This window comes from Engystomops pustulosus, chromosome 8 (genome assembly GCF_040894005.1).
Source record: "Engystomops pustulosus chromosome 8, aEngPut4.maternal, whole genome shotgun sequence".
NCBI classification, from domain to species: Eukaryota; Metazoa; Chordata; class Amphibia; order Anura; family Leptodactylidae; genus Engystomops; species Engystomops pustulosus.
The window spans coordinates 108,999,584-109,015,272 of NC_092418.1; the positions used below are offsets into that span (position 1 = coordinate 108,999,584).

The following is a 15,689-nucleotide window of genomic DNA, read 5'->3' on the forward strand; positions in this document are numbered from 1 at the left end:
TTGAAGGCTCTAAACCCTAGAACTAAAAGTGGAGATAAGCCACTCCCCTTCTTGTAATGGGCCAGAATTTCCGTGCAGTCCAGGGCCTGTGGCTCTCTAAATCCGCCCCTGAGCATGGTGCTCCTCAGAAACCAGATTAGCCATCAGCTATCTGCTTTGTGAGGAAGCTCTTTTTGACCGAAACGCTTAATAGGTTCAATTCTCAGGATCAACATCTGCAAAGAGTTTGTATGTTCTCTCTGTGTTTGTGTGGGTTTCCTCCGGGTTCTCCGGTTTCATCCCACACTCCAAAACATACTGGTAGGTTGATTAGATTGTGAGCCCCATTGGGGACAGGGACCGATTTGGCAAACTCTGTGCAGCGCTGGGTAATCTGTGTGCGCTATATAAATAAAGGAATTGTTATTGTTATTGTTATTATTAAGATACATGGATTGCCAATCGGTGTGGTTTCAAGAAAGAATATTTACAATTGAGCTACAATTGAGCTCTGAGATTATACTATTTATTGGAATAAGGATTGGTACTCGTGCGCCTTCTACATCCTTGATCCTTACGGTTGAGTGACGTCTATGAATATCCCAGGGGTCAGTTGTTGACCCCGCCCCCTCCACTGACCAGACATCAGTGTGAGTTCCTGTAAGTCCCCTTTAAGCAGGGCTGGATTAAAGGAGGGGCTCCTGGGGCTCGAGCCCCAGGGCCCCCACCTCTTTCACTTTTTAAGGGCCCCCACCATTTTCCGACAGTCAGCGACTCAGCTCAGCCGCCCGCAACACACATAGGGGTCTAGTGAGACACTTTTCTACAGGGGACTGGTGGCTAAATTCTACAGGGGGCTGGTGGCTGTATACTACAGGGGGCTGCAGGCTATATACTACAGGGGTCTGGCAGGCTACATACTACAGGGGGCTGGCAGGCTATATACCTCCAAAAACATTTTTGGAAGGGCCCCCACCAGTTAGCGCCCAGGCCCCCCCCCCACCCTTAATCCGGCCCTGTCTTTAAGGATTGATGTAGTTGCTGGTAATGGGCCATGTATATATCAGGCAGTATCGGTGCATTCTGTATCTAATACTACAGTACAGCGAGCAGCGACACAACATCGGCTGGTAATAAATTGCGCCGTACAGCTGCAGGTTGACATGGAAGTAATCTTGTGTATAAATAGCACATATTTCTCCCGGAAAATCAAGGCAGTGACATTTTGTGCAACACTTTAATTCCTGTCTTGCAAACAGAGGAGCCCAAATCCCTTCAGGTAATGTTACTTTCGATAAGTAATGTCACAGCGTGACTTCACATGTTAGCAGCGCGGCGATGGAGTGTGTTATAAAGCTTCCTAATCAGCTCCAAAACGCTCTATTTACAGACACGGAAATCATATTTACCTGCACTGGAGGTAATAGTAAGAAATAGCACATTATCCGGGGAGGTGTGAAGCGTTCCCCTCCGCCCGGAGCTGTTTATTTATCCTCAATTAATGTGACGCGACTATTAGCTGATCTCGCTATCGATAACATGAATATTTTATTCTGCCGTATGTATTTCACATTGCAACAAAACTGAGACATTTCACTGCCATTATTTAGTAAATTATAGATATACCAGGAGCCCCCCCGGATATTACTACCCATAGGGACCTGTGACCTGGACTAACAATCCTCATCCAGTGTTACATTTTTTTCTTAAAGGAAATCTGCCATCAGAATCCATCCTGATAAACCAGGGACATTACTCATAGATCCAGGCCCCGGGACTGTGGGATCTTCTTATATTTGTTATCCATTGTCTCCTTCTTTCTAATATCAACTTTTAAAATCATGCTAATGAGCCAAAAGGGGGCGTTTCCAGAGCCCTTCCTTGCTGTAGATTCACAAGATGTTACACTGTGCAGGAACACAGCGGGCAGAGAGAGGAGGGAAGTGGCGAGGGAGAAGGCGGAGGGAGAGACATGCATCATCTTATCATCATATGGTCACCTCTGCTGTATCATTACACCTGTCACTTGTTCCATGGCTTTCTTTTTTCTAGAACCACCTTTTCCAACTCGCTAATGAGCCTGCTGTAGCTTCACAGGTTGTTACATTGTCTCACCTTCCTCCTGCTCCCTCAGCACTTCCCCCTCCCTCTACTTGATATAATCTCACACAGGGGAAGGGGGAAAGTGATAATGCACAGTGGAACAGTCTGTGAAGCTGCAGCGTGAAGGGGGTTAGGAAACGCCTTTTCCTTTTGTCTCATTAGCATAATTTTAAAACTTGATATTACAAGGAAGGAGGCCATGGATAACAAATAAAATACCACAGTCTGATATACTGATATATTAATCATGTTCGGAAATATTCACATAGGACGACACAGTGACCCGGACATTTAGGAAATTGTGTGTTATTTTGATCTCCAGTGTAGGTAGGTAGATGAATCACTATGGAGTCGTTTGGAGCGCTGATACTTTCTGTATCTAGATAGATAGATAGATAGATAGATATGAGATAGATAGATAGATAGATAGATAGACAGAAAGACAGATAGATAGATAGATAGATAGATAGATAGATAGATAGATAGGAGATAGATAGATAGATAGATAGATAGATAGAAGATAGATAGATAATAGATAGATAGATAGATAGATAGATAGATAATAGATAGATAGATAGATGATAGATAGATAGATAGATAGATAGATAATAGATAGATAGATAGATAGATAGATAGATAGATAGATAGATAGATAGATAGATAGATAGATAATAGATAGATAGATAGATAGATAGATAGGAGATAGATAGATAGATAGATAGATAGGAGATAGATAGATAGATAGATAGAAGATAGATAGATAGATAATAGATAGATAGATAGATATATAGATAGATAGATAATAGATAGATAGATAGATGATAGATAGATAGATAGATAGATAGATAGATAGATAGATAGATAGATAGATAATAGATAGATAGATAGATAGATAGATAGATAGATAATAGATAGATAGATAGATAGATAGATAGATAGGAGATAGATAGATAGATAGATAGATAGATAGATAGGAGATAGATAGATAGATAGATAATAGATAGATAGATAGATAGATAGATAGATAGATAGATAATAGATAGATAGATAGATAGATAGATAGATAATAGATAGATAGATAGATAGATAGATAATAGATAGATAGATAGATAGATAGATAGATAGATAGATAGATAATAGATAGATAGATAGATAGATAGATAGATAGGAGATAGATAGATAGATAATAGATAGATAGATAGATAGATAGATAGATAGATAGGAGTTAGATAGATAGATAGATAGATAGATAGATAGATAGATAGATAGATAGATATGAGATAGATAGATAGATAGATAATAGATAATAAAACCACCTTATTCAGTGCAGGGCTGAATGCAGGAAGAATTCTGCATGATCTTTTGGGATAGCACCTGGGACATCTTTGCTTAGCTGCTCTTTTCCTTTTACATATAGATATAAAAAGATAGATAAAGAATGCTAGAAATAGATAGATAGAGATAGACAGATGATAGATAGAGATAGAATGGCACAGCACTAGGTTAGGGGAGGGGTTGGCGCGCCAGGCAGCCGGAAGTTGTCGGATCCGAGGTGCACCGAGAGCGCCAGAAAAGTTACATACAGGTTTATCGTAGTATCATAGTATATACGGTGGAAAAAAGACACATGTCCACCAAACAAGGAAGGGAAGGGATTGGATGAGGAAGGGATTTATGGAAAACGATTCCATTAATTTTTTTTTTGTACAGCCCATTCCCCCTTCCCCCGGCCACCTCAAGATTTTGTTGTAATCTCGGACAACCCCTTTAATACATTGTAGTATAATACATCCGCATCTCCTGATGACATAATTAATGGGACCAGTAACATCGATGGCCACGTAATCCAGATGTCAGATATTCCTCATGTTATTTCAGTCTTGATACAAAACATAACCTAATTGTTACAGATCTCTTGTCCAAACCACGTTTGAACGATTCTCTGTATTGACAGGAAAAGAAAATGGACTGATGTCCTCAGTGCGACACCAATGGTGATCGGCACAGACAGGTTAATTGATGTAGCAGAACCAATAATATCACAATGGGGCTCATTTACTAAGGGTCGCGGATCGCACTTTCATCGGACTGTGCACCCCAATGTGCCCCAATGGGGGTCATTTTCTTACCTGGTCCAGTCGTGATTCTGCAGTGCGTTGTCCGACGAGGATTCAGGTCTTCCGGGATTCACTAAGGTCATGCGCTCGATGTCCACCAGGTTTTGCTGCTGCACCGTGGTCCGCCGGAGTTCACCTTCTCCTTCCCGATGAATGTGAGTGCTGATCTTGCAACACAATTGTTTTTTAAATTCCGCGGGTTTACTGATGGCCATGCCCCCCCCCCATTTCTGTCGCAGCGCCGATGAGCCACAATCCGATCGCATGAGCCAAAACCCAGGGCAATTCTGCGCAAAACGTTGCAACTCGGAAATATTCAGGAAAACCCGGCGGAATCGCGACCACAGGACTCTTAGTAAATGTGCCCCAATGTGTCTGTGTGTGATCCAACATCCGACTGATTCTCCTGGATTCTCCTGACCCCAACCCTGACTCTGATCATTATCTTAAAATTCCCACCATTTATGCCTCCTGTCTTGTGACCAAACTATATAACGCCCCCCCAGGAACCCTCATTTATAATACCCTAAGGTGACCCACCAACTAATAATAATGCCCATCGTTCCACTGTCCCTAACATATAATGCTCTCCTTCATTATAGCCCCTACTATGATGCCCCCTTTCTGTAGCCCTCCCCCCCTTATAGTCCCTCACAAAGGATAATGCATCTTTTTCCCGGCTGTGGCACAGTAGGGTGAGACATGTTGTGCTTACTGTACTGTCCACGTGCACAATGCACCCCTATGGCAGCCTCGCATACAGCCACCATATACATTGGGGCTCATTTACTAAGGGTCCAAATCGGGCATTTTCGCGACAGAAATCGTGGGGGGCGTGGCCGTAGGAAAAACCTGACGGATTTGGAAAAACCACTGAATTTTTTAAAAAATTGTTTCGATCGAAGGTGAACTACGGTGGACCTCAGCGCAGCAGCGAAACCTGGTGGACATCGGGCGCACGGACCTTAGTGAATCCCAGCAGAACCCGAATCCTCGTCAGAGAACGTGCTGCTGGATCGTGACTGGACCGGGTAAGTAAATGTGCCCCATTGTGTGTGCAGTGGCCTTATAATGCTCCTTTACTTAACGACCCCTCCTTCGACTTATAATGCCCTCCAATTCTGTAAACCCCCCACACAGATATTGCCCCCCCACCTACCTGGATACAGATAGATTAGAGACCTGGGGCATGACTTTCGCTGTCCAGGACAATGGGACAAACCCAAAAACTGAGTTTCCGGCTGAATCCGGGAGGGTTTGGAGGCACGGACACTGATGGTCTATACTAAGGATTGGACAAGAAGTGGTCAAGTGGCTGCAGGCCTGGAATCCCTGTATAGCCCATTACTGGTCCGTCCAAGCAACAAAAGGGTTAAGGATATTTAGGAGGAACTAAAATCATTACGGGAATCATGTGTTGATGCTTTCATTTCCCTTGGAAATGGCCCACAGCAGGGATGAATTAGAGTGTGGCCCTGTGAGGTAATGGAGCCGCGCCACACTTTGATTGGAACCTGCTGCTGTTTATAGAGCGATCGATAGATGCCGAGGAGACGTCTTGGTACGTGAGTGCGACGCTCCCTGGAGTAGATTTCACAAATTTGTCACGGGCCAGTAAGTAAAGACACCAAACAAAAGCCTCGTCTTAAACATAGACACTCACTTTCTCAGGTGTTCAAAAAGAGCTCTCATGGTGTCGCGGTTACACGGCGGCAGCCGGCTCACCAGGGTCCGCAGCGCGCTGATCTGACGCTCGCTCTCCGGAAGTTCTGTGGGTGACAATAGAGAAGAACAGGAAGATAATTGTATTACTGGGAAGATTACATGAAAAATATAGAGGAAATCTCCCCTCAAAATCCATCCTGATTCTTAAATGTGTTATCCATGGAGTCCTTCCTTCTAACATCAACTTTCACAATTATGCTAATGGGCCAGAAGGGTTACTGCTCTGTTATACTGTGCAGGAGCACTTCCCCCCTCCCATTGTGGCAGACTAAAGTAGGCGAAGGAAGTGGGAAGGAGGAGACAGTTTAACAATGCTCCCCAAAGCCCTCCAATGCTTATTAGCATCATTTTTAAAGTTGATGTAAGAAGGAAGGCTAACAAATATAAGAAGATCAAATTTCAAAATGGTGGTGTCGAAGAAGTATACACGTTCCACATCTGAGAAATTATGTATAGAAACAAATAAGTCTTTAATAAATACAAAATAGTGCATAAAAAACAATTAAAAACCCCTAGACAGGGGGCGAGAACTAAGATCTCCCAGAACCCGGCATATGTATATGTAAAAAAAATATGCATCTACAATAAAGGTACTCGACTTTGATAATGCTCCAGTAATATGTATACCAAATACAAGAAGAAACCACAGTCCATGGTTTTTCATGATGAATTTTGATGGTTGATTCTTTTAAAGGAAATCTATCCCCGCAATAAAGCATGATAGACCAAGGGCACAAAATTATGCTAATGAGCTAGACGAGCTCAAGGGGTCGTTACCAGAGTGCCAACAAGCTCTGTACAGGCTCTTACACTGTGCAGAAGCACTTCCCCCCTACAGCTTTGTGAGATTACAGCAGGTAGAGGGAGGGGGGACATGCTGAGTGATCATAGAGGAAAGGGGATACACTGTAACGGCCTCTGAAGCTACAGCACAGAGGGGCTTCCTCCAAAATTTTACATGTTGATGTTAGGAGGAAGAAGGCCAGGGATAACAAATATATGAAGATTCCCACAAACACGGGGCCAGGATCTATGAGTAATGTCCCTGGTTTATCAGGATGGATATTGATGGTAGATTCCCTTTAAATATTCCTGACAAATTGCAACTATACTGTATGTCGTATAATACATACTTGAAGGTATTCTGAGGTCTACATTTAAAAACACCACAATCCTTGTTCAAACACTGCAGTCTCTTCTGTAGTCACCATTCCCAGTGCCATGCATTGTATAGTGGCCGTGCTTGGTACTGCAGCACTGTCCTATTCACTTACTGGGATAAAGCAGCACCCAAGTCATGATTAAGCGAGAAATCATTGGCCTGTGAAGTGGAGCCCTGTGACCGCTCCAAGCATCCAATCAGCAAGATCTATACATGGGGTGATCGATATGTGAGATCTGGAATGAACCTTTAACTTTGCAGGACCCTGACATATAGCGGTCACCTAGAGGGTCCTGTGTCCTTACATAGAGGATGTGCATAGATTCTTTCATTACTTATAAAAAATCCTTTGGTTTGCTAAGAAAAGAGTGCGGCGTCTCCTCCTTGCGCAGCGACGGTCCCTCTTGCTGAACGTAAAATGATTTATCGCAGGCTCACAGCTGGAATTTACTCAGTCACTTAATAGGACATTAAGAGCAGCAATTAAGCCGCACTCCCCAAACAGAAACAACATCACTCGCTGGAGTTTGCTCTTCACATGTCCTTGTGTCTATATTTACTGCACCAAAACCCGACCGGCACCAGAAATGTGCCAAATCCTCCCTGCGCTCCTGTCATCCCCTGCGCCGTCCACAGAACAGCGAGCGATGGCGACTAACCATTAAACAAGGCGCCTTCCGTGTTGGCGCTGGCACCGTATAAATCATCCTCCAAGAACCCACTGTGCGACTTGTCTGCCAGAACCTGCGTGCGACAACGACTCCATAAATCTGATAACATTTCTAATGTGCCGTAAAATCAGCCCTCAGGCGGGAGGTGCGACACCTGGGGATGCACCTAGGAACGCAGTGTGGAGACATATGCTGTAGCGCAGCGCTGCCGGTTATTATGTGTCTCAATACCTTGTGGGGAAATGTAATAAACTGAGACTAGGTGTAACATCATCTTACAGATTACATACACAATAATATATAGAATAAGAAAAATAACTTTATTATCAATATATGCCATCACTTATCCTGAGTTACATCCTGTATTATACTCCAGAGCTGCACTCACTATTCTGCTGCTGGTGCAGTCACTGTGTACATACATGACATTACTTATCCTGTACTGATCCTGAGTTACATCCTGTATTATACCCCAGAGCTGCACTCACTATTCTGCTGCTGGTGCAGTCACTGTGTACATACATGACATTACTTATCCTGTACTGATCCTGAGTTACATCCTGTATTATACCCCAGAGCTGCACTCACTATTCTGCTGCTGGTGCAGTCACTGTGTACATACATGACATTACTTATCCTGTACTGATCCTGAGTTACATCCTGTATTATACCCCAGAGCTGCACTCACTATTCTGCTGCTGGTGCAGTCACTGTGTACATACATGACATTACTTATCCTGTACTGATCCTGAGTTACATCCTGTATTATACCCCAGAGCTGCACTCACTATTCTGCTGCTGGTGCAGTTACTGTGTACATACATGACATTACTTATCCTGTACTGATCCTGAGTTACATCCTGTATTATACCCCAGAGCTGCACTCACTATTCTGCTGCTGGTGCAGTCACTGTGTACATACATGACATTACTTATCCTGTACTGATCCTGAGTTACATCCTGTATTATACCCCAGAGCTGCACTCACTATTCTGCTGCTGGTGCAGTCACTGTGTACATACATGACATTACTTATCCTGTACTGATCCTGAGTTACATCCTGTATTATACCCCAGAGCTGCACTCACTATTCTGCTGCTGGTGCAGTCACTGTGTACATACATGACATTACTTATCCTGTACTGATCCTGAGTTACATCCTGTATTATACCCTAGAGCTGCACTCACTATTCTGCTGCTGGTGCAGTCACTGTGTACATACATGACATTACTTATCCTGTACTGATCCTGAGTTACATCCTGTAAATCTTTTATTTTATATATAAAAATGAAAAACATTACAACAATAAACATAAATCAAGCCATAACTTCTGGCAAAACAAAACAATAATAATAACAAAACAATAATACAAACTAAAAGAGACATACGAAAATCTCCTGGCCCAGCCACACACACACCACACAATCAGCATTATAAAACAAAACCTTCACCCAATCCCACCACCTAATTTTTTTTTTTTTTTTTAATATAATTTTTTATAATAATTTTTTTTTTTTTTTTTTTCCCATAAATAACTAAAGAATACACAGCAAAAAAAAGACAAACAGGAAATAAAAACATTAAATATAACTAACTAAATCCCACGCCCATCACCCTCCCACCCAGACACTGGTCTAACGTCCAAAGTTCGCGCTATATAGTCCAGACCAGTGCCCAGGATCATATTGTCCAAATCCCGTCCACCCCCCTCCCAACCTAACACCCTAACACCAACACCCCAAAAACCAACCAAGCTATATACACATTAACTATAACTACATAAATACACACTGTACACAAAATACAAACACATTAAACATATCAACATAACAAATCCAAACCACATAAAGCCCAGGTTCGGCTCCTGCAAGCCCTACATCTCTATATGCTCAGATACAAAACAAAAATCTACAGTGTCAGCTTCAGCCCAACACCAGGAGAGGAGATGACAGACTAAGGGACACTAAAGGAGAACCCCCTCCAAAGGAGAGAGGCCCTCCCCGTGCCCAGCCTCTCATACTCCAGAGAGCGCACCTTCACCAGGTCACCCAGAATGTTCCTAACCACCTCAACCACCGGGAGGATTTTACGCTGCGTCGACACTAAACACCGTGCGTTCCACGTGTGGTACCTGACCACTAGACTGACTAAGAATAATGTGCAGCGGTCCCGGCCACCCAGGCCTCTGAATGCTCCATAGGCCCACTCCGCATAGGAGAGACCGGCCAACCCGGGCCAATGGATGGAAGCGCCCACCCGGTTGTACACCTCTGTGTTAAAGGGGCACTGAAGCAGAAAGTGGTCCATGCTCTCCAGCAGACCACCGCACTCCTCCCGGGGACAACCCCTTTCCTCAGAGCTCCTACACTTCAGATTGTCCCTCACACACAGCTTTCCATGGAAGCAGCGCCAAGTCAAGTCCCAAAACTTCAAGGGGATCCTGATGGAATTCAAAAGACCTAAACCCACCCCAAGATCCCGACTTGGGCAATCCCTGAGGGCCAGAGGCTTCTGGAAATGGGTCAACAGAACCCTTTTGTCAAGGACTTTCCTCGACATGGTCCTGATCTCCCACATTCCCAGACCCCACCGGCGAATCACCTTCAGAACCGGGGTAGCGTAAGCCGGAAGATGCCCATGCAGTGTACGGAGATCCTTCACTCGCCCTCCTGTCTCCCATTCCTGGAAGAAAGGCCGAAACCATCCCCTGCAGGAGTATACCCACGGAGGAGCCCTCTCTTTCCAGAGGTTTGCTACATTGATCTTAAGAAAGGTATTCACTAGGAACACCACAGGGTTGACCATACACAACCCTCCTTGTCTCCTCGTGCGGTAAGTAACCTCCCTCTTGATTAGGTTCAGCCTATTCCCCCATAACAGCTGGAAGAACAGACTGTACACCCGAGTCCAGAGGGGTTCTGGCAACATGCACACACTGCCCAGATATATCAGCAATGGGAGCAGGTAAGTTTTAATCAAGTTCACCCTTTCCCTGAGGGTCAAAGACCAACCCTTCCACTGGTCCACCTTCTGGGCGGCGATCTTAAGCCTGCCGTCCCAGTTTTGCATGGGGTAATCCCCCTGGCCAAATTCGATGCCGAGAACTTTGGCAGAGTCTTGGGGCCCTGGAAGAGTGTCCGGGAGATCAAACCCTGGATCCCCCTCTCCCAGCCAGAGACTCTCACACTTATCCCGGTTGATCTTGGACCCAGAAGCCTCTGAGTAGCGGTCAACCTCTGACATCACCCATTGCGCCTCCCCTCTCGAGGACACAAAAACGGTGACATCATCAGCATACGCTACCACCCTTAGAGTGGCTTCCGGTGCCGCCCGGTCCATCCCGACTCCCACCAACGGCCCACGATCAACCCTCCTAAGGAATGGGTCAATCGCAAACACGTATAGAAGTGGGCTCAGAGGACAACCCTGGCGAACACCAGACCCAACCTCAAAAGAGCGGCCAATCCAACCGTTCACAAGCGGGAAACTCTCTGCCCCTGCGTACAAAACCTTTAGCCAATTGACAAACTCCCCCGGCAGGCCATACCTCAGAAGGACAGACCAGAGGTACTCGTGGTTAACCCGATCAAACGCTTTTGCCTGATCCAAGGACAGCAAGTACCCCTTCCAGTTACCAGCCCCGCCCTGCTCCACTGCCTCCCGGACACAAAGCACAGCACTAAATATACTGCGGCCTGGAACAGAGCAGTGCTGGGTCCCTGAAAGGAGCCGGGGCGCAAACTGCACCAGCCGATTAAACAGCACCTTTGCCAAAACCTTTCTGTCCGTATTGAGAAGCGCTATGGGACGCCAGTTCTCAATACGAGATCGGTCCTTACCCTTTGACAGAATGATCGGGGCAGACCTCCTCATTGACTTCGGCAGAGCGCCCGAGGAAAGGCACTCATTGAATACCTCAGTCAAGAGGGGAACCAAGGCGTCCTTAAAGGTCTTATAAAACTCGGATGTTAAGCCATCCGGACCTGGCGATTTCTTGAGGGCGAGCCCTTCAATCGCCAGGCTGACTTCCTCTTCCCTGATCATCTCTGTCAAAACATCAAGAGAGGGGTCTACTCCTGGCTCAGGGACAGTTTCAGCCAGGAAAGCCGACATCACATCCCGATCTAGATCCTTCCTGCCCAAGAGGTGCAAGTAGAAGGATCTGACAACCTCCAGAATCCCCGATCTGGACCTTTTCAGGGATCCCGTACTGTCAACCAGTCCTGTGACAACTTTACCATTCACTGACATCTTGCAGTTTCTGTAAGGGTCGGGCGAGCGGTATTTCCCGTAATCCCTCTCAAAAACCAAAGATGCGTGTCTATCGTACTGACACCTCTTCAGCAAGGATTTCACTCTGTCTATTCTAGACCTGCAGCTACCCCTATAATAGGTGAACCCCGCGTGGCCTGTTGTGTGCCGGATGTGGACATCCACCAGGCGAGCCTCACTAGCTATGCTATTAAGAGCGACGCTATCATAAGTCAGCTTGTCTCTGGAACCTCCCCTATCCTGGGACCTCGTGACAGCATTGAAGTCCCCTCCAAAGACCACCTGCCGACTTGTAAAAAGGTAGGGCTTGATCCTCATAAAGAGACACTTCCTGTCCCACTTGGACTGGGGACCATAGATGTTAATTAGGCGAAGTTCTTGTCCCTTCATGAGGACATCCAGGATCAGGCACCTCCCCATTTCTAACTCAATAACTTGTCGGCATTCTACCGGTGCGGTAAAAAGGACCGCCACTCCGCTATATGGCTCGGCCGCAAGAGACCAATAGGAAGGCCCTTGTCTCCATTCCCTCTTAGCTTTAAACACGGCCGCCAAATCTGGCAGCCTGGTCTCCTGCAAAAATAAAATGTCGGCTTCAACGCGGCCGAGAAAATCAAAGGCCGCAAATCTAGCCGCATCAGACTTAATGCTGGCGACATTAATGGACGTCAGCGTCAACGGAGTGGGTGCCGCCAATCATGAGTGATTGAGTTAGACGGCTTTCTTTTTACCCATCTTACCACCACCCTCGGGAAATGAACACCCCCTTTTTAGACATATTGTGGTGTCCATCTCCCGCACCTCTGATGCTTCAGGGGCAGATCCAGGACCTACCCCCTCATCCTCGTCTCCAGACTCTGGGCCAGTCTCCCCTCCTGAGGACCCTGACTCCCCAGGGGAAGACTCGGCACCCCCTGCAGGCCCCTCCGCCACCTCTGGCCCTTCACCCTCAGCCCCTCCATTGGCAGGAGAGGCTCCATCCAGGGCCAGGAATCGATTTGAAAGTTCGACCAGCGGTGGGTCGGTTGCACCTTCCTTGGGTATCATAGTCAGGGAGGGAGAAGATCTTACACCTTCCTTCTTTTTACCCTTTTTCTTCTTTTTGGCGCCACGCTTACGCTTTTCCTCTAGCCACGCCCTATTATCCTCGTCCATACTCTCATAATGGGAGGAGTCTGAGGACGTGGCACCTTCCTCTCTCTCGATCCTCCTGACCTCCTCATCCAGTACATCATCCCCTGGGGCCTCAGCGACAGGTGTGGTCTCCAGGACAGCGCCAGAGGTTGTCCCAGCAGCCCGAGACTCCCCCCGCTCTCTCTCCTGTTGACGCTTTTCTAGACGCCTTAGCTGGGCAGGCGTCTTTTTCCTGTCTTTCTTCCCTGGCCCCTCCATTCCTCCGCCTCTGCTAGTCCCCTCCCCAGCAGATTCAGCCTCATGGCTTTCATCCGCTGAGGCTGAGCCCGCATTAGCGACGGAAAGAGGACAACGACTGTACGGGTGACCGAGATCACCACACAGGTTACACCTAATCTGCCCTGTACAGGATGCAGCGAGATGGCCGACACCCCCACACAACGCACACTTCTGCACGGTGCAGTTTGCGCTGAAATGTGTGGGGTCACCGCACCTGTGACACAGCTTAGGCTGCCCCCGGTAGAAGATCAGGATCCGATCCCTCCCCAGGAAGGCTGATGAAGGGATGTGGGCGACTGAGTTACCTGAACGCCTCAACTTCACCATGAAGGTCCAGGCTCCTGACCAGATACCATACTCGTCACGATTTTTCTCTGGTACTCCCAGTACCTCTCCATAACGATTCATCCAGGTCATGATGTCAAAACAAGATAGTGATTCGTTACGGGTAAGAACGGTCACTTTCTTGAGTTCGCTCTGGCGGGACACTGCTTGCACAGCAAAGTCCCGCCACTCGGGCTCGTTGTATCTCAGCTCATTGTTGGACCAGAAGAGCTCAAGCCCCTCCGGCCGAACAAAGCTGACATCAAACTCAGATGTACCATAGGGATGAATCAAGGCAAAGATGTCAGCCGCCTTGAAGTCCATCTTCAGCAGCAGCTCAACTACCCGTGCCCGAGGGGGACACACATCACTGCCACGCCACCGAAAACGAACCACATTCCTACGGTTAGCACCCGGCCCGGTTGTCGGGAGCGACCATGGTGTCTCCCTGCCTCTTTGCTCTCGGAAGGCAGACAGGCCGTGCCTCTCTATCCAAAACGACAAATCAACCTCCTGCCCCGCTACATTGATCGTCCTTTCTCCCTTCTGTAAGGCCTGCAGGAGGCGCCGTTGCAAAAAGCCGTCCCCAGAGCCCAGAGACGAGGATGATGGAACCCTACTTCCCCCAGCAGCGACAGTGGCATAGCTCTTAATAGGGGCCGCCACTGGGGGAGCAACCGGACCAACCCCTGCACCCACCACATTAACACCACCCACCTCCATGTTACACTCAGCCGCACCACTCAAACCACCAATCACTCCATCATTCACCCCGATAACTGGTAACTGTTCTCCACCACTCACACCATTCACATTATCCACCACAACATTACTGACTCCACTCACACTGGCTGGACCAGCACCAACATCAGGGGACATGACCACCTCCGCATCTTCAGGCACAAGGGACGGGGGTCCCCCCGCAGCGCATTGCCCAGAGGGGACCACAACTCTTGTCACACTTGTGCCCTCCGCATCATCGGTAGCAGATGTTATTTTACTTCTCCTGGGGCTTGGTAACATTCGCCGCTGTTCTTTAGCCGGTGTGAGGCGCCGCTGATCTCCAATTTCTGTAGAATTCAAATTATCCCCAACACCAACACAGAATAACACTTTTTGTCTGGGAGGTCCGGAGCCCTCAGCCTCAGCGACCCCTCCACACTGCCGCCGCTCCATAACCAAGTGATCAGCGGCAACAGCATGAAGAGGCGCCGAGGCACCGGAAGCTGCCACCAGTGCCGGGCTATCCCCCCCTCCCACCAGGGGATGCACCACAGCACTGGATTTTGATGTTATTGCCACATCCGAGCCGCCCTGACTGTCCGGCCTTGCGGCCGATGCCTCCCCTGCTCCCCCACTGTTACCACAAACAGAGACGGAGCCCATCGCCACATCAGATGTCACACCTGTAATCTCCCTGCACCTTTGCACCGGGTCCACAGCAGAACTCGGGGGGGTTTGGGTAGCAGGGCTTGCACAGTGAGCTGACCCTGCGCTGTGCCCGGGGGGGTTTACAGGGAGGGGGGTAAAGATGAAACGTACCTCTTCTTGCTGCTTGGGCCTGGTCTTCTTCGCCTTCCTCCGGCTGCTCCCCCCAGCGGCTTCCTCTGGGAGTTCATCACCAAAAGAAAAGTTCTCCATGTGCAGCCGGATCTCTGCCATGAGCGCCCCTCCCTGGCTGCCGGTGTCACTGTCCTCCCCCGAGCGAGGTGTTACTGCTGGCTGTCCTGCAGGGGGCCCACTGCACGAGGCCTGCTGATCTTCCTGCAGGCCGCCAGGTGGGAACTGCAGCTCGTTATCATCATCATCCTCCTCCTCCTCCTCCACCTGGCTCGCAGGCTGCAACCCCTTCAGCCTTTGCTCTCTGGTATCAGCCATTTCTGAAAATCTCTCATCATTTAAAAGTTTTTCTTTAAATGGAC

General features: G+C 47.6%; 1 protein-coding gene across 1 annotated transcript in view; it reads right to left on the reverse strand.

The window, feature by feature from the left end:
• ARHGAP15 (Rho GTPase activating protein 15) overlaps positions 1-15,689 on the reverse strand; it is a 492,002-nt gene that overhangs the window by 24,788 nt on the left and 451,525 nt on the right. The window contains exon 14 of the mRNA XM_072122220.1: positions 5,863-5,968. Within this exon, the coding sequence (XP_071978321.1) occupies positions 5,863-5,968 (106 nt within the window). The remainder of the gene's footprint in view (positions 1-5,862; positions 5,969-15,689) is intronic.